This window comes from Notothenia rossii (assembly GCF_949606895.1).
Source record: "Notothenia rossii genome assembly, chromosome: 5".
Lineage (NCBI taxonomy): Eukaryota > Metazoa > Chordata > Actinopteri > Perciformes > Nototheniidae > Notothenia > Notothenia rossii.
In genome coordinates, this window is record NC_136903.1 from 68,927,091 (window position 1) to 68,951,884 (window position 24,794).

The 24,794-nt window shown below is 40.2% G+C and overlaps 1 protein-coding gene across 2 annotated transcripts in view; it reads right to left on the minus strand.

The window, feature by feature from the left end:
• tox2 (TOX high mobility group box family member 2) overlaps positions 1-24,794 on the minus strand; it is a 90,271-nt gene that overhangs the window by 17,721 nt on the left and 47,756 nt on the right. For both annotated transcript variants that reach the window (XM_079683731.1, XM_079683730.1), the window contains exons 3-4: positions 24,149-24,208; positions 8,872-9,141 (exon numbers count right to left, since the gene is read on the minus strand). In XM_079683731.1, the coding sequence (XP_079539857.1) occupies positions 8,872-9,141; positions 24,149-24,208 (330 nt within the window). The remainder of the gene's footprint in view (positions 1-8,871; positions 9,142-24,148; positions 24,209-24,794) is intronic.

Below are 24,794 nucleotides of genomic sequence, written 5' to 3' on the forward strand. Positions count from 1 at the left end.
CCTCATTTTATTTCACAGCTTGGCAGTCCCTCGGTGTTACCAAAACAAGGAACTGTAAGGTCACTTTTAATCGTTCCAATTACATGTTAGTCAAAATGAAAAATGTGAAATAGTTGCTCTTGCACCTCTTGTGCTGAACTGTGATCAAGTAATTCATCTGGCAGGGAAACAGCAATACCTCACAAACCAACAGCGTAAGGACATCATTATTTGTACTTGAAAAGGGAGAACAAGCTATTTACAAAGAACGCCTTGAGTAGCCGCACTGTTGAAATTGACTTTGCCAAACAGAGTCTTAGCCAACGCGTTTGGTATTAGTATTTTCATAAAACACCTAGGAATGATTTTTTAAGTTGTGCCACAGAGATATGCTCAATTAAAAAAAAGTGTAGACCAGAAAATGGTAAAACTTTTAAGATGTTTTACTTTACAAGTATTTGTGTTTTCTTTTTCTTTTTATGTCAAGCACATAATCAATATGCTATCTTCTAGTATTAATTGTTTTGAAATACCATTATTATTTTGATTACACAATCCAGGAGTATAGCTTGGAGCGTTAGCACAAAGAGGCAGACGTCCCATTATGAGTGACTGCTGGTTTGAACAGTACTGTACCCCCCTGAACGCCTCTCAGAGAGAATGTGTGGCAGCAACAAGGCAGTGGTTGATTTGCAGATAGTAATGTCATGATGTCCCCCTCGGCACCATCCTCCATGTTCCTCATTACTGCTAATGTCAGAACCTCCTTTGCTTTTATTCCCCGCCCCCCACCCCCCCTACCAGTTCTCTCTCTTGTTCCCCGGTCTTTTTTCTTCTCTCTCTCTTGTTCTCTCTCAGTGTCTCTTTCTCCCCCCGTGTCGCTCCCTCTCAGCCCGGGCGTGTCTCCGAGCTCACCTCACAAAGCACAGCGTCAGAGAATCAGAGCCTTGCCTGACATGACATGTAGGAGACGGTTGTGAGGAGCGGTAGGGACACACACTCCTGACAGCAGACGGCAGGGCTCCTCTGCTCCCACTAATGAGACTCCTGACTGCCGTGTCAAACACATTTTGTGTATGTGAGCATGTGTGTGTGTGTGTGTGTGTGTGTGTGTGTGTGTGTGTGTGTGTGTGTGTGTGTGTGTGTGTGTGTGTGTGTGTGTGTGTGTGTGTGTGTGTGTGTGTGCACGCTGGAACAACAAAAAAGAAAAAATGTAGATGCAGAAATAATGAAAACAAAAACAAGAAAGAGCACACAAATGAAAAGTCGGTGCATACAGTACTGTGTGCGCCACACAAGTGAGTGCAGGTCATGGAAATATGATTTTCATGTGTGTCAAATCCTCTCTGAGAAATGTCACACCTTTCTGACAGAAGCCATCCTCACCTTATTCTGCAGCTTTGAATTATCCCAAATGCTGCAGCAGATTACTAAACAAATTAACTCATTGCAATTGTTATGATACATGGGATCACACGGTTCACTGCATCACATCATGAGGTGTTTTTACTTCACTGATCACTTAGGTTCAGGGTCAAGTTTTTTATTCCTACCAAGACAACTCGTTTTTGTAAAATAATAGAAAGAAAACCAAATGAGTTACGAGGAGCACCTACTGTATAAGTGAGTAAAAAACAAACTAAAAACAATATATTTTTCTACTCTTAAAGGTGGGGTATGTAATTTATTTCAGAAACACTTTTTGTTATATTGCATGGAATTCTCTTAACATCCCAATAGCAATGAATACATGAAATGCTTTGACAATAAATACATACCATTTTTTCATCTGTGGAAGCCGTAGCACTGTAGAAAGCACGACCAATAATTTTAGCCGGCCCGGCTAAAATAACTGGATGGCCTACCTGCCTGTCAGCCTTCCATCTGTGCACAAACTTATCTCGTGCCCTCATTGGTCATTTGCGTTTGTGTGTGTGTTGGAGGAGGGGCTCTGTAGACACAGTGCTCTATCTAGACACAGCTAAGATATACTGAAGCCTATTTTGTGTCATTGGTATGGTTTTGTCTCACCTTTCCCTTTTAGTCTGATATCAAATGTAAACTGTGACAATCATCTTATCATTCCTAGAAACATTTTCTCCTACTTGAAACCATTAAGGCTAAGTGCCACCTGTGAATCCTGCCTGTAGCTTCTTGCCTCTTAATGCTGCATTACAGTAACACAGCGCATATGAACTGTGTAACATGAATACACAAAGTGCTTTAATCACCGGGCTCGAGCCACGGTCGTCCACTGGCTGGTGGCACAGCAGGCGAGACATCCCAGAGTGAGATGACACGGGACGACTCTCCGCCGCCACCAGGGCAGATTATTCCTGGTGGTGAACGCAGAATGAGCTGATGGATGGTTGAGATAGGGCACAGTGCAATATGGACACGATTTCATGGCATGATAAATCTCAGCAGGGGCCCGTGGCTAAGTGTAATATGAAATCCCTTATCTATGTATCTGCTTCATAACACCGGCTATCTGCTGCAGCTGAATCTGCCTTTGTTTCTTTAGCCTCAGTTCTCTGCTTGAATGCCACTGTTCACATCTACACTATGGAGGAGGACGCTGACAACAACATGTGTGCGATAACACATCTTTTATTTGCCTGTTTTTGAAATACGATGTGATGAATTATCTAAATGGAAAATTGTCACTGTGGAGATCCTCTTCCATTACCTGTGATCACGCTGATAGGCAGTGTTATTAGAAGGGATTCTGCATAGCACTCCATAATGTTGCTGACCTCTGTTTGTACAAAACAAGTTTAAATTAAACCTGCAATATACACAAAATGCAATTTGTCGCACAGCACTGATCCTTTTAAAGTTTGGTGTGTGTTATTTAACACCATCTCTTTAGAATATCTGATTAAAAATAATGAAATTAAGTCGGCACCTTATCCTATGATTAGCTTAATCCGATAGGTTAATTGACTTTATCAGGGTGGAGAAAATAGATGAGCTGCCGTTCCAGCCTGGATACAAATCCCCCCAAAATAATGAAATTGGAAAATAAGCTATATTTCTTTTAAGATATTTCTTAATATACAACTACAGTTTCATATCACATTGCCAGAGAAATAAGGCACTTTCTCCCAGGAGATGAGAAAAGAATTGAATTTTTCCTTATCGGTCATCTATTTTTCACAGAATGCTATTACTTGCTGCCTGCCGTTGCTAAGCAACAGGAAATATTAATAGGACCTTTTATTAGCTAGGCTTTACCAGTGGAGTACTAAAATGAGGAAGTGGAAAACATGAATGTGTTACATAAATCTCTGAACCTTTCAGGGTTTGCACAAGTCTCTGTTTGTCCAGTGATTTATGGCTGTGATGGTTCATTTATGGGAGAGGGAGGTGTGAAATGCCAAATGGAACATTAGCTTTAGGGACAATTTGAAAATAAATAATCACAAAAAAAGTGGAGAAAAGGGGAAAAGCAGTTTAAAGAACAGCCCCATTTTTCCTGCAGATTTCAAGAGGCCATCAAACAAGCAAGCGTTATTTTTTTGTTCAGCCAGAGGCATTGATCATTCAGAATCATCTATGCCTGAATCAACATTGGAATAACTAATACAAGTCTATCACCGCGCTTGTTGAACTGTGGTGGAAAGCGACAGACATTCCATCATTTTCCCCAGCCTCTCTAATCCCTTTAAAAAATAACTGAAAATGAAGGTCTTTCAAAGGAGAAATAGGTTTTCTTCATTTGAATGAAATAAGGCAAAGCCTCAAAGAGAAGAACATCTTTAAAGGCTAAGGTAAGACACATTTAAAGTCCATATTGGAAAAGTCTAAACACATTTAATTACATTACTTCTGAAAAGTCACTTGATAACAGTCCAGGTGACGCACAGGACTATTCATTTTCTTCAGACTTATAATTAGCGGTCCGTGGTTTTCTCTATACATGCATCACCTTATCGCTAATCCACCTTTTTTCTCCATTCCATGTTTATACAAAAACCAGCAGGTGTACAGTATGCGATAATACGTTTGCTGAGACCCTCCATCAGAGAGAGAACACATTAAAACACACCTCTGCTCTCTTATCATTAATTCATCCCGGCTTGTCTGTGACAAGTTCAGTTGACATTGCAGCTCATATTTCATTCACGCAGGCTTGGAGAGCGAGCACCTGCCAGGTTCACTTAATGCCTCGCCAGAAAAAAATAAAGAAAGGAAAGAAAACACAGGCATCCACCGACTTAACATGACAATCAGTGCGGGATTAACACTTGATAATTAACCCGAACAACTGAATATTAAAAGCCTGGGAGGAATTTCCTATTTAAATGTTGCTAACAAAAGAAATTAGGAGTATGAATTTGAATATGAATACAGCCGGCAGACCACCGTCATTACCAATGAACTGACCCTTATTCAGGCGGATTCACGTCTTGTATTCCGGAAAATAACAAATTAGATAATACCTGGGAATTTGATGGTGCTGAGGCTGCATACAGTATAGCTCCTTCTGCTAACCATTTCACATAACATCCCCTGGCTGATTATACATTCATCATCTGTTACATATTCAAACCATCACACTTGGGCCAGTTTGATGATGGCTAATATTGCATGCATCATTGAGGAACATGAGAAAAACGTAATCAAATATAATTTATTCCAGTCGCAGGCACAAGTCATATGAATTACAGGAGCGTCTTAAATATACCATCATTGAATGTGTAGCCTCTCTTTTCAAATAGATTGCAGATGTATTTGTCACAGCACAGGTGTGAAACTAATAGAAAACTAGATTGGCTTTAGGTAGGTTTAGGTGTAAGTAAAGACACAACAACAAGGCCATTTCACTTGTGAGTCTAGAAATTATTCACCAGCAGCAGCAGAGATGTGTATCTTTCTGGGCTCTATTGATAAGATCAATGCAACCTGAGCATGGCTATTACATTTCTAATGTGTTTTGGAACTTGTAGATGCTATGACAGTGGGGGCATTAACAGACAGAGGGGTGAGAGAGTGAGAGTGGGAGGGAGGCCCTGCCAAGTGCATCAGAGCATCATAGAAAAGAGCTCTCTGAAAGATATCAGGTTTGGCCAGGAGGGGCTTCGGACCGCAACACAATAAGCATCAGAAAAAACGGGAAAAAAAACGTATGAATTGAAAATTTCGCCTCTTCACAAAATTAGGAGAGTAGAGTCAATTATTTCTTTCAGGGTTTGAAAATGTTACCACCTGGTTTGGTGGGAAAATGTGCTTTCGACTACTATAACTTTACAGGATTAGACTGGCAATATTCAATATGTTAACAAATCCCATGGCCCAAAAAAGCAACCAACAACCCAAAGATAATGAATTTACTATAAAAGTGGACTAAGAAAAGTAAAATATTCTATTAGGAAGTTGGAACCAGTGACTTTTTGGGACTAGTTGACCTCTTGATTCAGATCTTAGCCAAACAATTTAAACACATACATTTAACTTCTTCACCATGGACATGTTTAGTGTCAAGTCTACATTTAACATCCTGCTAATAAATGCTCACTAGCAAAGCAAATAGTAGTAGTCCGCAGCTGAAAACAGTCCTCAACAAATTCCAAATGTATTCCTGTTTGCTAAAAGTCGACATCCATTTTAGAGATATTTAAGAACATATATTTGCGACCAGTTTGTAGGGTCAGAGGGAAGATGGATGTCAGCACGTGTGAGACGGTTTTGGTTATTTCATGTGTCCCATGGATAAGAAGACAATATAGAATTACCATAATGTTATTGTTTTAAGTTTGTCTAGTCTTTATTTTGCATCTGAGTGAAAACCTATGGTGAAAACATGGTAGTTTTCCTTGGTCCACAGCATCCACACCCACAATCCACCATTGTACCCACCTAAAGATCTACATCTAACACCATTTAGTCCCACAACACCACACACAAAACACACACTATCTATTCTGTCTTGGCGCACCCTGACTATGATCAATTGCTGCTGTTATGCTGCTCTACTCTAAATCCTCTATGTTATATAATCGCCCTATTTATTTTATGTGTATATTGTTGCACCTGCAATGGAGTTTTTCAAACGTCCTCATACTTGAATCACGTAGGCATGCATTTCGAAAGCAGAAGCTCTCAGCCTTTTGTTGAGATAGAATAACCTTATTTCACTCAAACGAATTATCTCTAAAATATCTAATAATGAAATCCAGGAGGTACAGAAAACTGGAGGTATATGCTCATTTGAAATAAGAGTTACCTTTTTCCTCTTTGCAATTTCTTCTTGCTTTCCTCCCCACAAACGCTCCCCCCCCCCTCTCTCTCTCTCTCTCTCTCTCTCTCTCGATCCTCACCCCTCCTCTCTTCAACCAACTCTATTGCACTCTTTTCATTGCCCAGCTCACGTATTGAATCTGCCTGATGAAAACAGATCTCACTGCAGCACCACAATAGAATGGCTGATGCAGGAAAGATGAACCCTAATGGATTTTTTTTTCAATGCGCTCAAGATTGAATATAAGGCCTGACCTCCAGATGTAGTGGATCCATTTCAACAGCAGAGATATTGTTTATAGTGAGGACACAGAAACACACACTTGGACACACACCAAACACAACAGCAGCAAAATCCCTTTTTATCTACATATAGCACTAAAGTACCGTTTTTTTAGCAGTGGTAACCGACTAAAATGTGGATTAACCCCTCGTAATTTATCTATCCATGTCAAGTGAGGTATTCATTTTGATAGAATCTCATGTTTGAACTGCAGAGTTTGCTTAATTACTCTGCTCAACAGACTGTGTCAAGGTGAGGCTCCACTTTAATAGACACTCCGTTCTCAGCACAAATGAACCTCTGCTACGGTTTGGTAGTTTCGCCAGGCAGCCTATTTGACTTAGAAATGTCTGAATTCACTTTATATGCTGCCTTTTGCAGTGAAGTTGAAGCATAGCCCTGAAAAAGTCTCCTATACTGTATGTTCAAGGAGCTTCACCTCAGAGCAATATAACAATATCAAGGTTTGGGGGGTTATAACATTTTTACTGGTTAAATGCTGTCATTTCCTTTTGGCTTTCTCTTGATATATTTCCTTCTCAAAATTACCCCCAATGTGAACTTAATTTTCCATTCACAAAATGTGTTGTGTATATTTCTGTGTCTCCAGCTTCAAACATAAAGCATAGTTTAAATGCATGGTTATCAGAATGGCACATTTGTTTTGATTCAATGTTCATTGTGTTTCATTTCAAACATTTAAAATCTCATGCATTTTTACCGCGCAACCTGATATACTCTGTCTATTAAAACCACAGAGTGGGGCCCAGCAGCTGTAAAAAATATCCTGACTGCCGAGCGAAAGACTGGCCAATCAACCACTGTCTCCACAGTAAAGGTCATGACCAACATGTGAAATGAATATGAAGATAAATGAACCATGAATCCAATACCTAGGGGGAATATTCCACCATTATATATAATATACAGTATAGTATGCTTATATATCAGATATTTAAGGAATTGTATTTTGGCTTTATGCTGACTGTTGTTTAATCTTGTTCCCTGTGTTTATGAAGATCATAATATTCACCTGAATGTATATCATTTTAACTGTATATAACAGATTATTTTTCATTCATCATTATTACGTGCACACAATGTATTCAATTACCAAAGAGACACAGCAGACGGGTGTAGCTATTTCTGTATCTCTGTTTGATCCCATAGTAAATAAAAAGTGAGTTCTAAAGGTATAATATTCCCACCTTTAATCTCACCCTGAACACAAATATCTTTGCATACGTAAATATTGTTGACCATGTCCTCTTTCTTTTATCTATTTTCTCAATGCTGGAATAAATATGCATTCACACCTGTCCATATTTTAAAACAAAGGAATTGAATCGCATACAGAACCTAAACATTAAAGTTATTCAGTGAACCACAAATGTATATTTTCCAAAAAGATTACCCACCTCATTTAGTAAATTCATGTGGAGACATGTATCCTATATGAGAGGCTACTAAATGGAAAGCCTTGATTATTGCAGCCATACATAATGCTTCATGCATAAGCTTTACATATATCATTTGTTGTGATAAAAACCTGCTCTACTTCCTGCAATCCTCATGAATGCAATTACGGTTTGGAGATGCTAATTTGTGGAGGAGCAGTTCTGTGTGGAGCTGAGGGAGTAATCAGAGCGTATTCATGTTTGAAGGCTTGACAGATTGACCGATGCATGCTGTCGAGGTAGATATGATGCTGATGGATTTACCCACAATCCCTTTCTCCATGCATCAGAGCTGACATGCCAACCGCTGAACAATCATTCAGTTCCCCCACTTAGCCTCCTTTTTCATGTCTTGAAAATTACATTTACCTTATAGGGTTGTAATAGGTTTCATATTAGAGAACTCTTTCAAATGGCTGTTTTGGATGTCTTGCAATATCCAAAAAGCTTTTAAAATCATTTAAAAAGTCAAATTTGTTCACTCTCCTGTGCACGATCATGTGTGTGTGTGTGTGTGTGTGTGTGTGTGTGTGTGTGTGTGTGTGTGTGTGTGTGTGTGTGTGTGTGTGTGTGTGTGTGTGTGTGTGTGTGTGTGTGTGTGTGTGTGTGTGTGTGTGTGTACATGTGAGGGTTAATAGATTGCCATGGTTATCTCAGAGACATAAATGCACTTTTTCAAATGTACAGTTTTGGTAAAATCCAGCAGAGTTCAAAAGGTTTAGTTTTAGAAGAACCTCTTTCCACTGAGGCATTAAATAACTTTTTACTATCATTAAATCGTCCAAAACATGTGTGACCATTACTGAAGATATTCTCAGTCACCTTAAACATCCCTTTTTTAATTGGATCACAGTTTTCTGATGCTACATGGCCGTGGTGGAATGGTTTAATCCACGCTGTTCTACTCACCGAGGGCATTTGGCTGGAGACGAGGTGGCTGTCCTGGGCCAGCATGTTGGACATCATGAGTTCTGGGTAGGAGTACGGGTTGATGAGCCCATTGTGTTGCAGCGAGTGGCAGAGGTAGCCTGTAGAGTCGTGCTCCATCAGGTGAAGAAGAGAGGGCTCGGGGTGGTTTGGGGGAGTGATGGGGGGGATCTCGTAGTCCTCGTCCCCATTTCCACCTCCCGAACCGCCACCTCCTCCTCCTCCCCCGCCGCCACTCTGACCTGTGTAGCTCTGAGGACACGAAGAGAACAACGTGAGAAAAAGGAAGTGATGGACACCTGTAGGCAACACTAACGCTAATTAATAACTCATTTTTTTCTATGTTTCGCAGATGTAGTCATAAAGTTGGATAAAGTTAAAAGATAAGGTGTAAAAGTTAGGACAGGCGAAAGTCAATTTCCTGAATATATACTGTAGGCCATGTAAGAGGAGCAAATCCAAGGCTTAAATGTGTATATAACTATCCCATTTTGCATTGTCAGTACCACAAAACACGAGTATTGCATTACAAAATATATCAAGTGTTCCGATAAGCAGTCAAAGATACATGAGCGTATGTAAGACGTAAGGACAAAAGGCAATTACAACTCTTAAAGTGCATTTTATTAAGAAACATTTAAAACAAAATAAATATATTTAGCAGTTTAAATCAATGTTCAAACAATGTGACAGCTATGGAGAGTTGTTCTCAGAGCAATGGCAGCTGAGCTTCATATCAGTGATGTGGTCATTCAAAATACGCAAACATTGTTTGTTTTTTTATAACGGGAATTGACAGTGCTTTAGTGCAGTTCCAGTATCCATAGCAACAGTACACGTGAGTGACGTGACCATACCTACTTGCTAACAGTTAAGCTAACCTTTATAGTACGGATGTAGCAAAGGAAATGTTCTCCGCCTCCCCTGCATGTATATATATTTTTTACATACAGTCACCTTGATGTTAACTATTGCTTAGATTAAACTACAGGTAACCATAGTAACAGTAACCGAGTGCAGCTATGTGCCACATAGCAAGTTATTGTTAAAAACTAATGTTCATCTAACAACAAACAGAAAACGTTAATAACTGTTAAATCCGTGCTAAAGTGGAAATGGTACACTTTGTGGTGTCAGTATAGAAAATATGACAGCTCTTTGTTGTTGTGTTTGCGTTTCCCTCATCCATTATTTTTCATATATCAGGACGTGTCGCTTACAGAGTGTAAGATAGAAGGAAAACAAGGTTGAAATGAATACTGACGCCCCGTGGTTCTCAATTTCTTGCTGAGGACTCAAGGATATCACATATTTGGCAGAGTAACCCTAACTGACAGCTGTGCTAACTACCATCTAATTGTGTGAGACATTGTCGATCCAAAATAAATGCAAAACGTATTTATGCTTGGAATTACTGATTACTATATTGGTAAAAACATCCAGTTCTGTGGTCTACAGTTGATTCTTTAAAAATATACTATATAAAGTCATATTTACAACATTTATGAGTGGTGTCAGTATAACCTTAAGAATCATTAATATGCTAGCATCTTGTTTACCAATTCATTCAGTTTCCTGCCTTCAACAAATAGCTTTGTAAACTGTTTAAATTCTGATCTGTCATTTTGTTGGAACAGGTGTAATTTTGTTTCAAATGTTGAATGTCTCATTTTGGAACAAAAGCTGGATGCTCAGCGATCAGTAATAAAAAAGACCAACAGCCTTTGTGTGCTGTCGCGCTAACACAGTAAGCCCAATCAGATCAGAGTTCTGCTCAGAGCAAGAAGAAAAGAAAAATAGCAGGGAAATTCAACGGGGAATGAAAAGCAATTTTGTCTGAGACGATCCAACTTGACTCCCATTGTAATGACTGAGTCAAATTAATCATCACAAATAATATTCTGGTGTCAGCCATTCAAGGGTTTTTTAATAGAATTTTTATGATTCATGTCTAGCAGTATACATCAAACAGTCAGTTCTGCAACATTTCTGAAATAAATTCAATATCATCTTTGTGTAGGCTGTCATCCTCGGCAGCAGAGTGGTCATTTATCTCTCAAACAGATACTTTTAGAAAATAAGGGGCATGGGGGAGATGGAAGAAAGGAGAGAGGATACAAAGCCCATTTTTTCTTGCTTCTCTTAACCCCTTTTTACTATAAAGGTGAGTGAAATGCTCATTTTGTAATGTTGTCAGCATATAAATTACAGCTTTGCTAAGATATACAACCCGAAAGATTACAGTGCAAAGGATGAATTAGCATTTCCAGCTGCTTGGAATAAAAATAGGTCTGTTTAATAGAAAACAAATCTTTTCTGAGTCAGGAAAATATTTACTGTGGAATTTGTTGCTGTCTAATGTTGGTGTTCATTTTTGAAATAATAGTCTTCCAATCGTTCTGTTGTTGTATTTGGTGCCTGGGCAAGCCTTTTTCTCAGGTTGTGCCTTAAAGTACATAGTAAACAACATTCTTATTTTTAACAATAGCTTTCAGCAGGATTAAAATGCATTAAATGTCTCTTAAATGAATCCCAAATGTAAGGCAGTAAACACAAAGCCAGATGAGAAGAATTTCATTAAGTTACAATACCTATGACACTAAAACACCCATATTTAATTTGACCACAAAAAAGGGTTAGCAATGTTTTATAGTAAAGCAGGAATGTAGACACAGACTCAGCTTTTAAAGCGTACTTTCATCTTCCTACATGTTACACCAAATGAAAAAGATTGCCTCAACTTGATTTACTTTGTCCTGAAATAGCCTGCAAGCCAGTTGATATACATTTTCTGGACCGTCCTTTGAAGACAGATGTTTTTGTAAACCTCTGGTGAAGGTGTTATTGTTTGGTCTAATGGACAAGACAACGAACATTTCCTGAGATTCAATTTCCCAAATAATTGTTGGAAGGAAACTAAATTGTCCGCTGTAAACATTGGAGCCATTGTGTAAAGTGAGTCCCTGTGCGTGTCTCTCGGAGCCTTTGCATGGCTGTCGTATTTTACCGTGCTTCACTACCACTGGGGGTGACCACTGTGTAATCATAAGGCCGCTGCCGCGCTTAGTCATCATCGAGCATGTTCATCAACCTTTTGTTTCCTCAGTGTATATAAATATATATCCATGCCACAGAAACATTTTCCAGCCCCCATTTGTTTTGCTTGCGATTTTGCAAAGGGACGTGGACTGAGGATGTGTCATGTGTTAGATTGCTGTGAGGGCTCATCCAGTGCCCTTGATGATAAAATGTAAATACCAAGGACGTTCCCAGTTGGATTGTGGCAAGATAAATTATTCATATGCCTCTATTCAGAATAAGCTTGCATGTACAGAACCACGTGTACACTCTGGCTAATGTATACTCTTTTCTCCTTTAAAAGTAAAATCCAAACAAAGGCAATGTATTTGATGGATCGTGCAGACCAGCGTCTGTCCTAGTATGGAATTGGCTATTCAAACAAAAGCTTTTTCTTTTTTTTCCACCTATGAGGTACTCGTCATGGGTTTACTTTTAATAGCCAGGACCACATTCCTACCAAAAGCTGCATTACTACTATTTTCCTCGTCTGATCAATACCACACACTACAGGGAGCGTTATTTCCAATACACAGTATGCTCCGTCTGCAGTGAGCGAAACACAATCTGTAACATTTTAATTAAGAGACAGATCTCTCGACTGTAAGTGTTACATAGCAGCACACCTTTCATTTGAGAGAAACAGATGAACAGACAGTTGGTCTGGGACTGAGAGAGAAAATAACATTGATTGGGGAGCTTTCCAGCTTGTCTTTTGTTTGGCACAGATCTCTGTAACACTGCCTGAGTATTCAAGGCCTTCTGGAGATGATATTGACTGTGGCTAATGGCTCATTATCTGTACATTTTTCTTCTTATTACATTATTGTTGCAATGCCTGTAGGAATCTGGGACATAATCAAATTAATATAACATTGTATATTCATTCTGAAAAATGTTCACTTTCAATGTACAATCAAAGATCTGTATGCTGTTACACTACATGATCAAGGGGAAATGTTGTCTATGGAACAGTTTTATAGTTGATTAAGCATGTTCAAGCCTTTTTAAAAGACATTTTCTGATGTTCTGTGTTTCATATCATTGCAAGCAAATATTATTTGTAATGTTTGTCAAACAAAATAAGATATTTTAAAGCATCACATCCGAAATTAGTATTTTTTCTTTTTTTTGACATTCCACAAATTAACTTGTAAATGAAAAATCAAGAAAATTGCAAGAAGATTAATATATAATAAAACAATCATTAGCTGCAGCCCTAGTCACATCGCTTGCCTGTTTATTAAACATCAAAAGGAGCGTCATAATTAAAACATGTGGGCCACATACCCTGAACACTTCCTCTTAAAAATAATTAAGCTACAAATTAAGTCCCACAGTAAGAACATAAGTGCTTATGCATGCCACATGCTGCCACACAGAGTTTGGAGTCCTCTCAAGTCAGCGTTTGTTTCGGGGAGAGAGGGCGGGACCGACGGCTCGGAGACAGGCGATGACAGATCTGCTTACCACTAATGTGCACTTATCTGCCTATTGGAGAGCTTTGTCACAGTGGTGATTTATGCTTAAAATCCCCCACACACTACCACTTCCATCACCACCGGCACCGACACTTTGTTCCACCACCTTCCCGTATTCGCCGTGCAGCAGTCTGCACACGGAGACAAAGTCAGGCCCCGTTATCTCTCCTTTCCACGCAGTCCGGTTTGCAAGGAAAACGGTGGATTTATCTTTGGGAGAAATTTGAAAGCATCATCTATTTTCATTCGCTCTGCCATTGCTCTCCCAGAGGAAGATTATACTGTATATTTATGAATGATCCTGTTTACTGGTGTACACAGAGCTCTTGTTTTAATGTCACCCAGCAGAGGCAAATACTGTTGTCAGACTACAAAGATCAATTACTTTGAGACGTTTAATCTGAACCGCATGACCTGATCTGCTATTTCTGTTTATTGGGTTGTTTGTTTTCTGATACTCCTCCTTCTCTTTTTCCCTTTCCTCTTCCTCCCTCTCTTTATCCCTCCATCTCTCTCAGTCAACTCAGGCTTAATTAAAGCCATAGCTGTTCTTCTGCTACAATATCATGTCAGGGGGTATCAACACACCACAAAGCCTTCTCTAGCAGAGCCCAAATAGAGGGGGGGGGGAGAGGGCCACGGATCCAGTTACAGCCACCCTACACCTCCAGTCTCCTCTTCCTCTCTCTGCTGGCCCTACCCCAGCCTGCTCTGTCCCTCAAGGAGCCCAAACAGTTCTGGTCCCTGCTCCACATCTCCCGGACCCCAATCAACCCCCCGCCCGCCTGCCCATCACCCTGTCATCTCATCTCTCTCTAAAACAGCCAGGCTGTATTATTTATCTGTCACTATGTTTCTGTTTGGAAACCATGAAAGGGGCTGTGGGGATGTGGATGCTAAACCAATGCGAACTTGGTTTCTGTTGGGTGAATGAATGGGACAGGAGGGTGGGAAAAGAAGAAGGTGGGAGGGAGAGAGAGAGATTGTGAGGCAGCGAGGGGTGAGACTGGGAGAAAATAATGTCAAAGTCAAGCTCTTTCTAGGAAATAAAATCCAGCTACTATTTCTTCAGCCCTGGCAACAGCTAAGTGAGAAGAAATGATGCTGCCGTCTAACAGAAAGGTTTCTTATTTATCATTATGGAAGGGAATATATGGGGGAAATTTTGAGAATATTTAAAACAACTATCCAAAGTCCACAGATGCAGATGGCCCCTTTCACCCAAGATACTGAGTTGATTACTAACTAACCCCCATTGACTAAAACCAGCCTTCCTAATTGCTTATATATTCCTCTTTTCTTTTATGTTTCCTTCCCTTCTTCTCCCTCGTGTATCCGGTTCCCATTGCTCGTCTCACTTGTCAGTCAAGGTCAGGAGGTCATCCTCATCTGATCGTGTGTCAGAGCAGATTAGAATCAGAGCTTTTGTGCCATGTCATATTTCATTATGCATTTGACTCATCTAGCAGGTCAAGGGGTCAGTGTGATTTGATTGGATGACAGAAATGATATAATTTGTGTTTAACCCTAGGCTGTATGAGGCTCCGAGTGGCGTACTAATGCATTCTGCAAAGACGGGGCAGGCCCTCTCCACAAGCGACTAATTTGAAGTGGCACACCGCGGAGTTGAAGGAGAGCCAGAGCTATCACACAACATGCTGAGGTTATAAGAGAGGCTTTATCAAATAATAAACACAACCCCCCTTGTACCTCTCTCTGTCCGTCTCTCGCATGCTTTCCTTTTACTCCGCAAACGGATGCGAGTGCCCAGACATTAGTTGTTTTCTGCGCCCTCATATGTTGCTTTTCCCTTCCTCTCTTTATCAATTTGAAAATGTGTCACTGAGCCTCCTCTCTTTTGTTTTTCACTTGCTCTTTTTCCTCCTCACTGTCTAATAACAAAAAGGGTACGAATAGAGTGCTGTCAGCAACAACAACCACATCATTATTGCTGAACATTCAACTGGAACACAAACAACATTTAAATAGCTCCCCAATGACTATCGAATGTAATAGAATAGAACAGAACAGAACATAATGGAATATAGTAGTCATTAATAGAATATTATTATTCTGATGAGAAGTAAAAACCGTGTTTTTAAAAATAAATAATCATATATTCATATATTCCCCTAATTGTTTGCATCATGTGCACAGTTTAGGACCTTACGGTTGTAAAGATATGCAGATGTTGCACAGTTTCAGTGAAAATTCAACTGTAATCTCCACTAATGCGGTCAAAAAACAAACCGTGGGTGCACACGATTGCTCGGGTTTCCCAATAGTCACCTCCAGTGATTGTGATTCCGATGTTGATACTGCTATGGGTGACAGGAGAAGAGTGGGGAAAGAGGGGAGAGGAGCGTGGATGTACTGTAGTAGAAAAAATGGAAAGGAATGAGCAGAAAATAAGGGGGAAGGGGAAAGATATGAATCCAACATTTCAAATGAGAACCGCAATCAAACTTATTGCCTGACAGGGTGAGTCTAGGATTACAGTGTTACATCGGCAGACATACACTGTTATTTCTAGAGTCCTCTGTCTCTTCCTGTTTGGAGAAGCCATGTCTCCTGGAAAGGGAAGCCTTTTTAACTTGTCACACCACTCTCTGCTTGACAACAGCCACTGCTACTGCCGAGTTATGAGCAAACAAAAGCTGCCCAGAGACTCAAAAAGGCCAAAAAAACAGCAGCTAGTCTACTGTTTTTTTTTATCATTTTAAATGACTCTTCAGTTACTTTCCTACGCTCACTGTCAAAATCATTATTAGCATGTGGACAATGGTGTTACTGTGTCTGAATGACAAAACTAATTATTGTTATAAGAGCAAGTAAATGGACAAAAAACAGCACAATAAAGGGTTGGTGGATCAGTACCGACTGACTCTAACAATGTTGAAAATAACAAAAGGAGCGCTGATGGCGCAGTCATCCAAACAAACGTGCATTATTCTGAGAATTGTTAGGATCCTGTCACCCACAAATAACTCTGCCATACACCAGGAGAAGGGGGGGGGGGGTGTAAAGTGCATTGGGCTGGTGGGAGTGTGTGAGCGTTTGTGTGCCTGTTTGTGTGTCGTTGAATCTGACTGACAAATGTGTGTGTGTGCAGTTCTTCTTGCACAGAACTGAATGTAATAGCTTTTTAATCCTTTGTGATCATTTTGTAGGTATGCAGTATATTTCTTAAAAACTAAAACGTACTGTCAGAAGCTTCATGTTCTGTGTGTGTGTGTGTGTGTGTGTGTGTGTGTGTGTGTGTGTGTGTGTGTGTGTGTGTGTGTGTGTGTGTGTGTGTGTGTGTGTGTGTGTGTGTGTGTGTGTGTGTGTGATGTTGGTGTATTCTTAAGTGTCTCCCCTCCCTGGTTCAGAGTCAATGAGGCTGTGTATCGGAGGCTGGCACAGCTGGTGAGAGCAGGAGACTAACATCTGGACCCGCGTACTCTTGGTGCCATTGTTAATAAGAGGCTGGTGGGGAGTGGAGGGGAGTGGAGGAGACAGCTCTCCAGTGTCAATGAACCTCCCTGTCTCACACTAGAGCTTGGCGCTGCAACTCACACTTAACCCTTCACAAAAGAACCTACAGCATCGCAGCGATTCCATGACTAAGATTTCAGAGTAAAACTCCGTCAGGAACCGCTTAATCAGGTTCATTTTTGTAGATTTTAGCCACGCTAGCCTGTAGGGATTGCAATTTTGGTCAATCATTCAAACACTTTGCTCCAGACTGGAATATAATAACCATTGAATGGATTGCTTTGAATTTTGGTTCAGACATTTATTTCTCCCTCGGGATGCATTTTATTACATTTAGGGATCCCTTAGCTGGAATATAATTATCCAGTAGTCAAATCACCAAATACAAAAACATTCTTATCAGGATCTTTTGTGTTTTGTTCATATTTCCAATTATTAAATGTAAGTATGCTAAGTAACAATGGTGAGTTAGTTAAACATTACACCGTATACGCATCAGAATGTTAGCATGGTGTTAGCTCATAGAGCTAGCTTGGCTCAACTTGTACTCTTGTGCCACTGCATCAGGATAATCCAGGACATTTTCTGTTCCAGGTCTGGGTTGTACTGCTAGACAAATTACACAAATATATATCTGTAATATAAAAAATGTGTCTGCCTCAGGCTTTCTACCAATATACTTGCTGTGTGCTGCTTAACCGGTTTAATAAGAAACATTATATTACCTCATTTAAACTTTCTCTCAGAAGAGGAAATAAGCCAACATGGATCGATGTCAGCTTAGGGCTTTTTCTCATACCTTAAAGATAGTGCATACAAAATTAACCAAGTATTTTTGCTAATGAATCGTGGTTCAGTAATACATTTTCCTCTCGAACAACCCACCACTTTTTTTTGCAGCCGCAAGGGAAAACGAGTTCAAGGCAAACTGTCTATATTTTATTTTTAAAGAGATCGAAAAATGTGGTTATGAAAAGGCTAAACTGACACTGGCCATTTCATGTCTTTTATAATAATCTGGCCTGTGATCTAGCACAAGAGTGAGTGTTTGGTCTGTCATCGTTCAGTCCAATAGAGTGAAAGGCCTACACAAACACATTAAGGTTGCCATTAGTTTCATCTGATCACCTGGGGCAACAGGGGGATGGACAGCTTGGCAGAGCGAGGGCCTTACACAAATATACAGCTGTGCATTTATATGTGGTGCCATGTCAGATGAGAACTTCAACCAGAGTGCTTTTAAACGGGGCAATGAGTGAGTGAGGAGAGTTTCCAAATGACTGTAAAAATCGGGCCATCGGGGGAGAGCTTTCCATCTTTCTGCTGCCGCGACAAATATGCCTGCACATCTTTCTGCATTGTCTCCGCTCCCTGCTTCGTCAGCGAACAGCTATAGAAATATTTTGGCAGGCTGCTCTTTGTTTTCATTTTCACAAAAGATGTAGTGAGGGAGTGAGGGAGAGAGAGAGAAAAGAGGGGGAGAGGGGGAGAGGGGGAGGAGGGGGCAGGTCGGAGAGGTACTGGGCAGAAAAAAGGTAAAGGGATGTTATCAGAGAATTTGGGAAAAGGAGGATGAGGGGAAGAGTGGAGAAAGGTTGTACTGTGGAAGAAAAGGAGAAAATACAATGGAGGAGGGGAGGAGGGGAGAGAGGGGAAAGGTGAGAAGAGCAGTGGAAATGTTGCAAATTCATGTGACGTTCGAATGAGGTGAATCACACAAACTGAAACATTGACTTTAATAAAGTGTATAATGTTAGAAAAGGATACAACACTGTATTAGGTTAGTTGAAAGCAATAGTATTAAGTTGAACCTAATATTTTGTATTCAACGTAATTGTTACTTTCAACTAACCTAATACAGTTATGTGAAATCTGTTGACATAATACATTTAATTAAAGTCAACGTTTCAGTTTTTTCAGTGCATGCGAGGTGGTACAAAAGAGAGAGGGAGTGGGACGATTGGGAAGATGAGTTGAGGGTAAGGCACAAAGTGGGAGAATCAATTGAAAGGGGGCAGGTGGAAGTGTAGGGGGAGGAGGAGCCTGCCACTCTGGTCCCCCGCTCCAATCTAAACAGCGGGAGGAAGCTGTAAATCAGACTAATGTGGCCGAGCTATAATTCAGACCAGCAGGGCCAGGGCGCTGGTGCGGGGACCCCAAACGGCGGGAGTTTACAAAACGCCGCCATAAGGCTTTAATCAGTGCAGCGATCCAAAGATACCGTCTCCCCCAATCAGCGGGCTTCCTGTCAGTCACACATGACTGAACCCGACCAATCACGCTCCGCCGAGGTTCCAGACAGGCTGGCTGGGCTTTGGGCAGCTGCCAAACAAGAGAATTACTCATCTAAACTGGAAAGGTGGAATGGGCCTTTAATTCAGAGCATAGAGGGACGAGGTGATAGATTTGTCAAAGGTTGGACATAAAAGACTATGGGATCATGTTCTACAATGGTTCATCAGAAACATATGGGGGATAGAGAGACACGGGGGAGCTGTGGAGAACGACTTGATCATATTCATCAGACTGGAGTTTCAACAAGTTCAGGCAGTAAAATCCTATGACAGACATATCTGTTAACAAGAGTTCTTACACCACTAAATCTCACATTGGAAAACATTTAATAATAAGAAAAAACAACATGCCTCATTGTGAGTTCCTTATGTCAGTGTGTTTTCTAAACTAATCATAATCACATCTGTTTGCTGCCATATAAAAAAACTCTTTCCATCGGTCTCCAATCTGTCTCTGCTTCTCACAGATCTGCTGTTGGCACTCAAACAGTTCCCTAATTACAATTACAACACCCAAGGGGCCGCTACAATCCCTGCCAACAATGACTTACAATAGAATAACTGAGACGAGAAATAGCATCAAATGTAGCATTAAGACATCATTTGAACTTCCAACATGTAAAACAGGCAGACAAACTTTCAAATAACGTTACCAGAAGCTGCCTTTTCATACCTGCATTTCACTCAATGAGGAAGGAGGGCAGTGCATTCACTTAAAAGTGAGTGGAAAAATGCCACAGCTCGACGGTAACACAGAGCTGGATTCTGTTGGAGCGGTAGCAGGACTAGTGTGACTGGCTGGGCTACACACACACTGTGCATGTTAAAACCACATGCAGCGTCTTGGCAGCAAAGACGCTACAGCGGCAGCCAATCAATAAAACCTTGTTACGCTAATTGCAAGATCATAATCTCTGTTCCTACTTCTGCTGAATATCCAAACAGTCACTCCATTAGCCGAATTATTCCCCTGTGCAGTTTCTCCATCTCTCTTTCTCCCCGCTGCCCCCCCCTTCCATTTCCTCCTTGTGTTCTTTTTTTTTACTGTGACATATTTCTCTCAAACAGCAGTTCTGCTAAATGAATTCATAAGTCAGGGAGAAAGACATCAAAGCAAAGCATTGTCAAGGTAAAGTGCTGATGAAGTATAGTGTTTCTTTCACTTTGCTGCGGAGCTATGAGAAGGCATCTCCACACTGCATGTATTATCTTTGATCGCATCGTTCCGCACTGTTCTGTTTAGTATTAGAAAGAGAAATACCACTTCAGGTGAAGGTCTACGAGAACCTTTATAATAACAAAAAAGGCTCTCTACTTGGTGCTTCTCCACTTTCCTCCGTGGAGAATTTGTGTCTGCTTTTGTGCCGTGGATCAGATCAAACCTCAGAAAAGACACTGGAGCAAGCTTCTCGTCGTGGTTACTTACTACTTTGTTGCCACGACAATGGTCAGTGGCCACAGGGGCAGACAAAGAGCTTGTTGATGCCAAGACCAGGGTCCGTGACCTTGTCATTGAATCAGTAACACTTTGTCACTCTGCTGGGGGGGGATAGAGAGAGACTGGAAGGAACACTACAGAGAAGTAAGCAGGGTCAGACTGCCATGCTCATGGGAACATCGATATGACAAAGGCACTGACCCCGTTTCCTCGTGACTCATCACAAGAACATACCCATCTAAGCATCTCACTGTATGAAGCAGTTGGCCGGAGTTACTCAACCTGCTTCTGTCCTATATGAATGTACCTTATGTGAAAAAGAAAAAAAAGGTATTTATATGTGAGCCAGATTAAATAGAGCGATTACATGCAGAAGCGGAAGTGAGAGACAGTAGAGCACTAAGAGACACACTTTCACAGTTTGGAGGTGGAACCGCTGACCCAAATGCATTTAAATGCAACCGGGGTAAGAGAGAAAAAGTAAACGAGCAGAAGAGGGGGAGTCGGAGTCATCGTGAAAAAGAAAGATAGCAAACTAAAGTAAGATGATAAAGCGGCAAGCAGGGAAAATCGAGCTTTAGGCAGTATGATTTGTTTTTATCCAAGACGGAATATAATGAGAATAATGTAGCTACTGTACAGTATATACTGTGCAACACATTTCTTCAGGAATAAAACTAGTTAATAAAAGAATTGCCCTGCAGCTGTCTTTTTTCTTTGTTACTTTCACCATTGTTTTCTCAACACAAACAATACAAGCGTAAACTCATATACAGTCAAACACTAAATCCAGTGAAAAGGTCTAACTTGCAGAGAACATAAGCTGTTTCAACTGCGTTATTATTGTTTTGCAGATTGCATAGAATAATTTAATGCACTTTAACCAATTTTAATTATGACTGGTTTTCAGAACTGTCAGCATACAGTATATACCAAAAAGATGAAAACACTTTCTTCTTCTTCTTTTCTTTATGAGTGCGCTGTTGATGCACGGTGTACATAGAAAGTTGAGAAGCGAGACGAAATTTGAAAGTACAGTTCATGGTAAAGCTCCAAAAATATCTAAAAAAACTAAAAGGAATAATACCTTTTTTAGAAAAACATTTAGCTGCATCTTGTTAAGTTTAATTGTCCAATGGAGTTTGATCGACAACTGACACAATTATAACACTTTAATTATAAAAGGGAATTTATTAAGGAAATTATATTTTAGCTATTTGTGTTCTTACTCCAAAAACAACAATTATAAGCAAAGGTATATAACACTTATTATAGCGTACTGTAAACCATTAGCATTAGCATTGTGCATCACCAGCACACTCAAAACTGCACCACCTTTAGTCTACATACTGACTTTCCTACGTTAATCGATTTTGTGAGTTTTTCCATGTGAACACACTGCATACTTAAAACGTACTTAGAATGATTATGTACTGTGTTGTAGAATTAGGTCACAGCTAGGGATGTTCAGATCAGTGATTTTTCCTATTTTTTCCATTTCTATGTTTTGTTGTCAGTGTGTGTCCACCCCTAAGGCCCTCCCTGATTCAAGCTGTCAGAGGAAAGGAGAGGCTGAACTTGGTGAAGCGGAGAATAGAGCAAGGCACATGTCAAATATGAGGGGATCTTTGAGTAAACAAAGTATAACACAGAGCAAAGCAAAATCGTCTCTCATCCCATCACTGTGTTTCACGCTATTTCTTCTCTCAGTCTCTATTTCTCTTGCTTCCTTGATCCCCACCTTTCCCTCCATTTTCTCTTCTCTATCTTTCATGCCACATTTGCGATGTTTTATCTGTCCCTCAGTAATTCAGCTAAAAACATTGTGCACATCAGCACGACTTGTAATCAGTCAATCAGCACTGCAGTAAAAGTACATGCGCTGAATCAAAATGGGCGATAAAGGCAGTGGTTCTTAAGATTTTTCAGAAAGCCAAGTACCAGCACGAGAAATCTGTCGGATTACAGCACCATCTTACTGAAGAGATCACTTTGTAAAAGACATGTTTGGTGTTAGATTTTTCTAAATAAACATAGGGAACCTTGTGCAAGCAGCAGCATAAGCAGCTCCTTCTCTTACTCTGGGCCTTGAGCCACACTTTAACAAACCAGCGCATTAAGAAATTAAGAAAAACAGGGAATGTAACAGAAACACAGAACTACTGTAGCCTATGGGAGGTTCTAATAATTGCAATTGACAGGGACAAATTCCCTGCTCCCCTGTGTATGTCAGATGGGCTTATTCCCAAACTCCACAAATCCCCCTGTCCAAACACAACCATATGGTCTCCCAGTTGTTGGCAACCAGCTGTGCTACACTGTATCTGGCATGGCTGCCATGTTCTGCAGAAGAGCGCTGACTCCCCCTCTATTCTAACTTAATAAATCCTTTGCAATGAGGCCAAAATTCACTCAGAGTGAAGCAGTGTTTTCTGCTTGGCTTTTACCAAAGTGAAAATTGTGTGCACAGAGGATGATTGCATAATTGGAATGAAGTGAATTTGAATTTTATGATTGCAGAGTTAGCTTAATGGTTGACACTGAAAAAAGGTCCCAGCACTTTCCCTTTTGAATGTGGATGTTTTTGCCGGTTTTGGTTCTCTGGTTTCCTCTGAATGTGCTTAATATAGTAAGGACATGACTGTGATAGACTAGCAACCCTTTCAATTATCTCTCCCCAATGCATGCTGGGATAAACTTCAGTAAAATAGACACAACAACACATATTTAATTGTATAGAAAAACCTTCACTACTTTCACAGTTTACATCACAACCTAAAACCACCATGGCAATGTAGCAAATACTTCAGAATCAATTGAAAATACATTTTGAAATACCAAACATAAATAAGTAAATTAATCTTTAACTTTCTTTAGAGGTGGATGTGTGAGTACATTGAGATTTGTTATTAATTGAATGTTTTACAATTAATTGTTCTGTGTGTCGTTATCATATATCATGTGTTTAGTTTTCATGATATTTTATTTGTTGTGGAAAAATGTGGACCCGGGAGGAGCGGCTGTTGCTGAGGTAACAACTAATTGTTATCCAAATTAACAATAAACAATTAAAACAGGAATCTTCTGCGGTCACTTAGGTGTATTTAGACTCGAGGTTCTAAGACTATAATACATTATTCTGTTTATTCCAAACAGGGACAGATAACACACATATCACATGTTATCATAGTATTAACCTGAACAAATACTTTACTCATAAAGTGCAGAATGCTTTGAATGTTTTTTTTCTGTTACATGTGAGAGCATAAAACCAGTTTTTGAAATATTTTTGAGAGATTGCAGTCCCTTTGCTTTCAGCTTTTCAGTCATATAACTCTGAGGTTGTTTCAGTAACAACAATTTGTCGTCCATCCTAACAAGCTTGAACAATGGCGAAATGAAAATGGCTCAGGCAACAATCATTGGAACAGATGAACTAAAATGGAAAGAGGAAAAGAGCAGGTATTCCATTAGAGATAATTTTAACTCACCTGGTTTGGCGGGAGGAAATCGTGGCTGTTTTCATTCATGTACATGTTGTCACCATCAAACTGAAAAGAGGGAGCGAGAGAGGAGAAAAACAGTCAGGCAGAGGCCGACAAATCACAACAGGGACAGAAAACACTGATTTTGAGTCAGTCAGTGGAGACACAGAGACCGTGTAACCAGTACTCAAGTTGAGGGGAGATGAAGGGGGATGGCATCCCCCCTGAAATAAAAATGGTCAAAATCATTCCCACTTCTAAACTGCCATCCCCCCTTTCCATTCCTTAAGTCATTTTATCAATGAACGTGGCACTGGTATTACTGCTCTTTCAACATTAATTTTGCGCATATTGAGTAAAATACTGTGGGCGAGGGAGCACGCACGCATTCAATTACATTTTTACCAAGTCACTGACACTATGCTATGCGAGAGCCCTAGAGGGCACCAGGAGGACAACGCGATCTGAGGGACTTCATATTTAAAAAGACTAAAAATAACATTTCAGGTAAGTCAAGAGTCAGTAATCTTAGTCATTACTCATTACTTTAGTCACCAAAGGTGGAATCTATGGACATAAGCAGCAATAACAACTTAGTTTAGAGTTTAGCTACATTTTTCTCTCGTGTTAGCTAGCTGGTAAGACTCAAAAC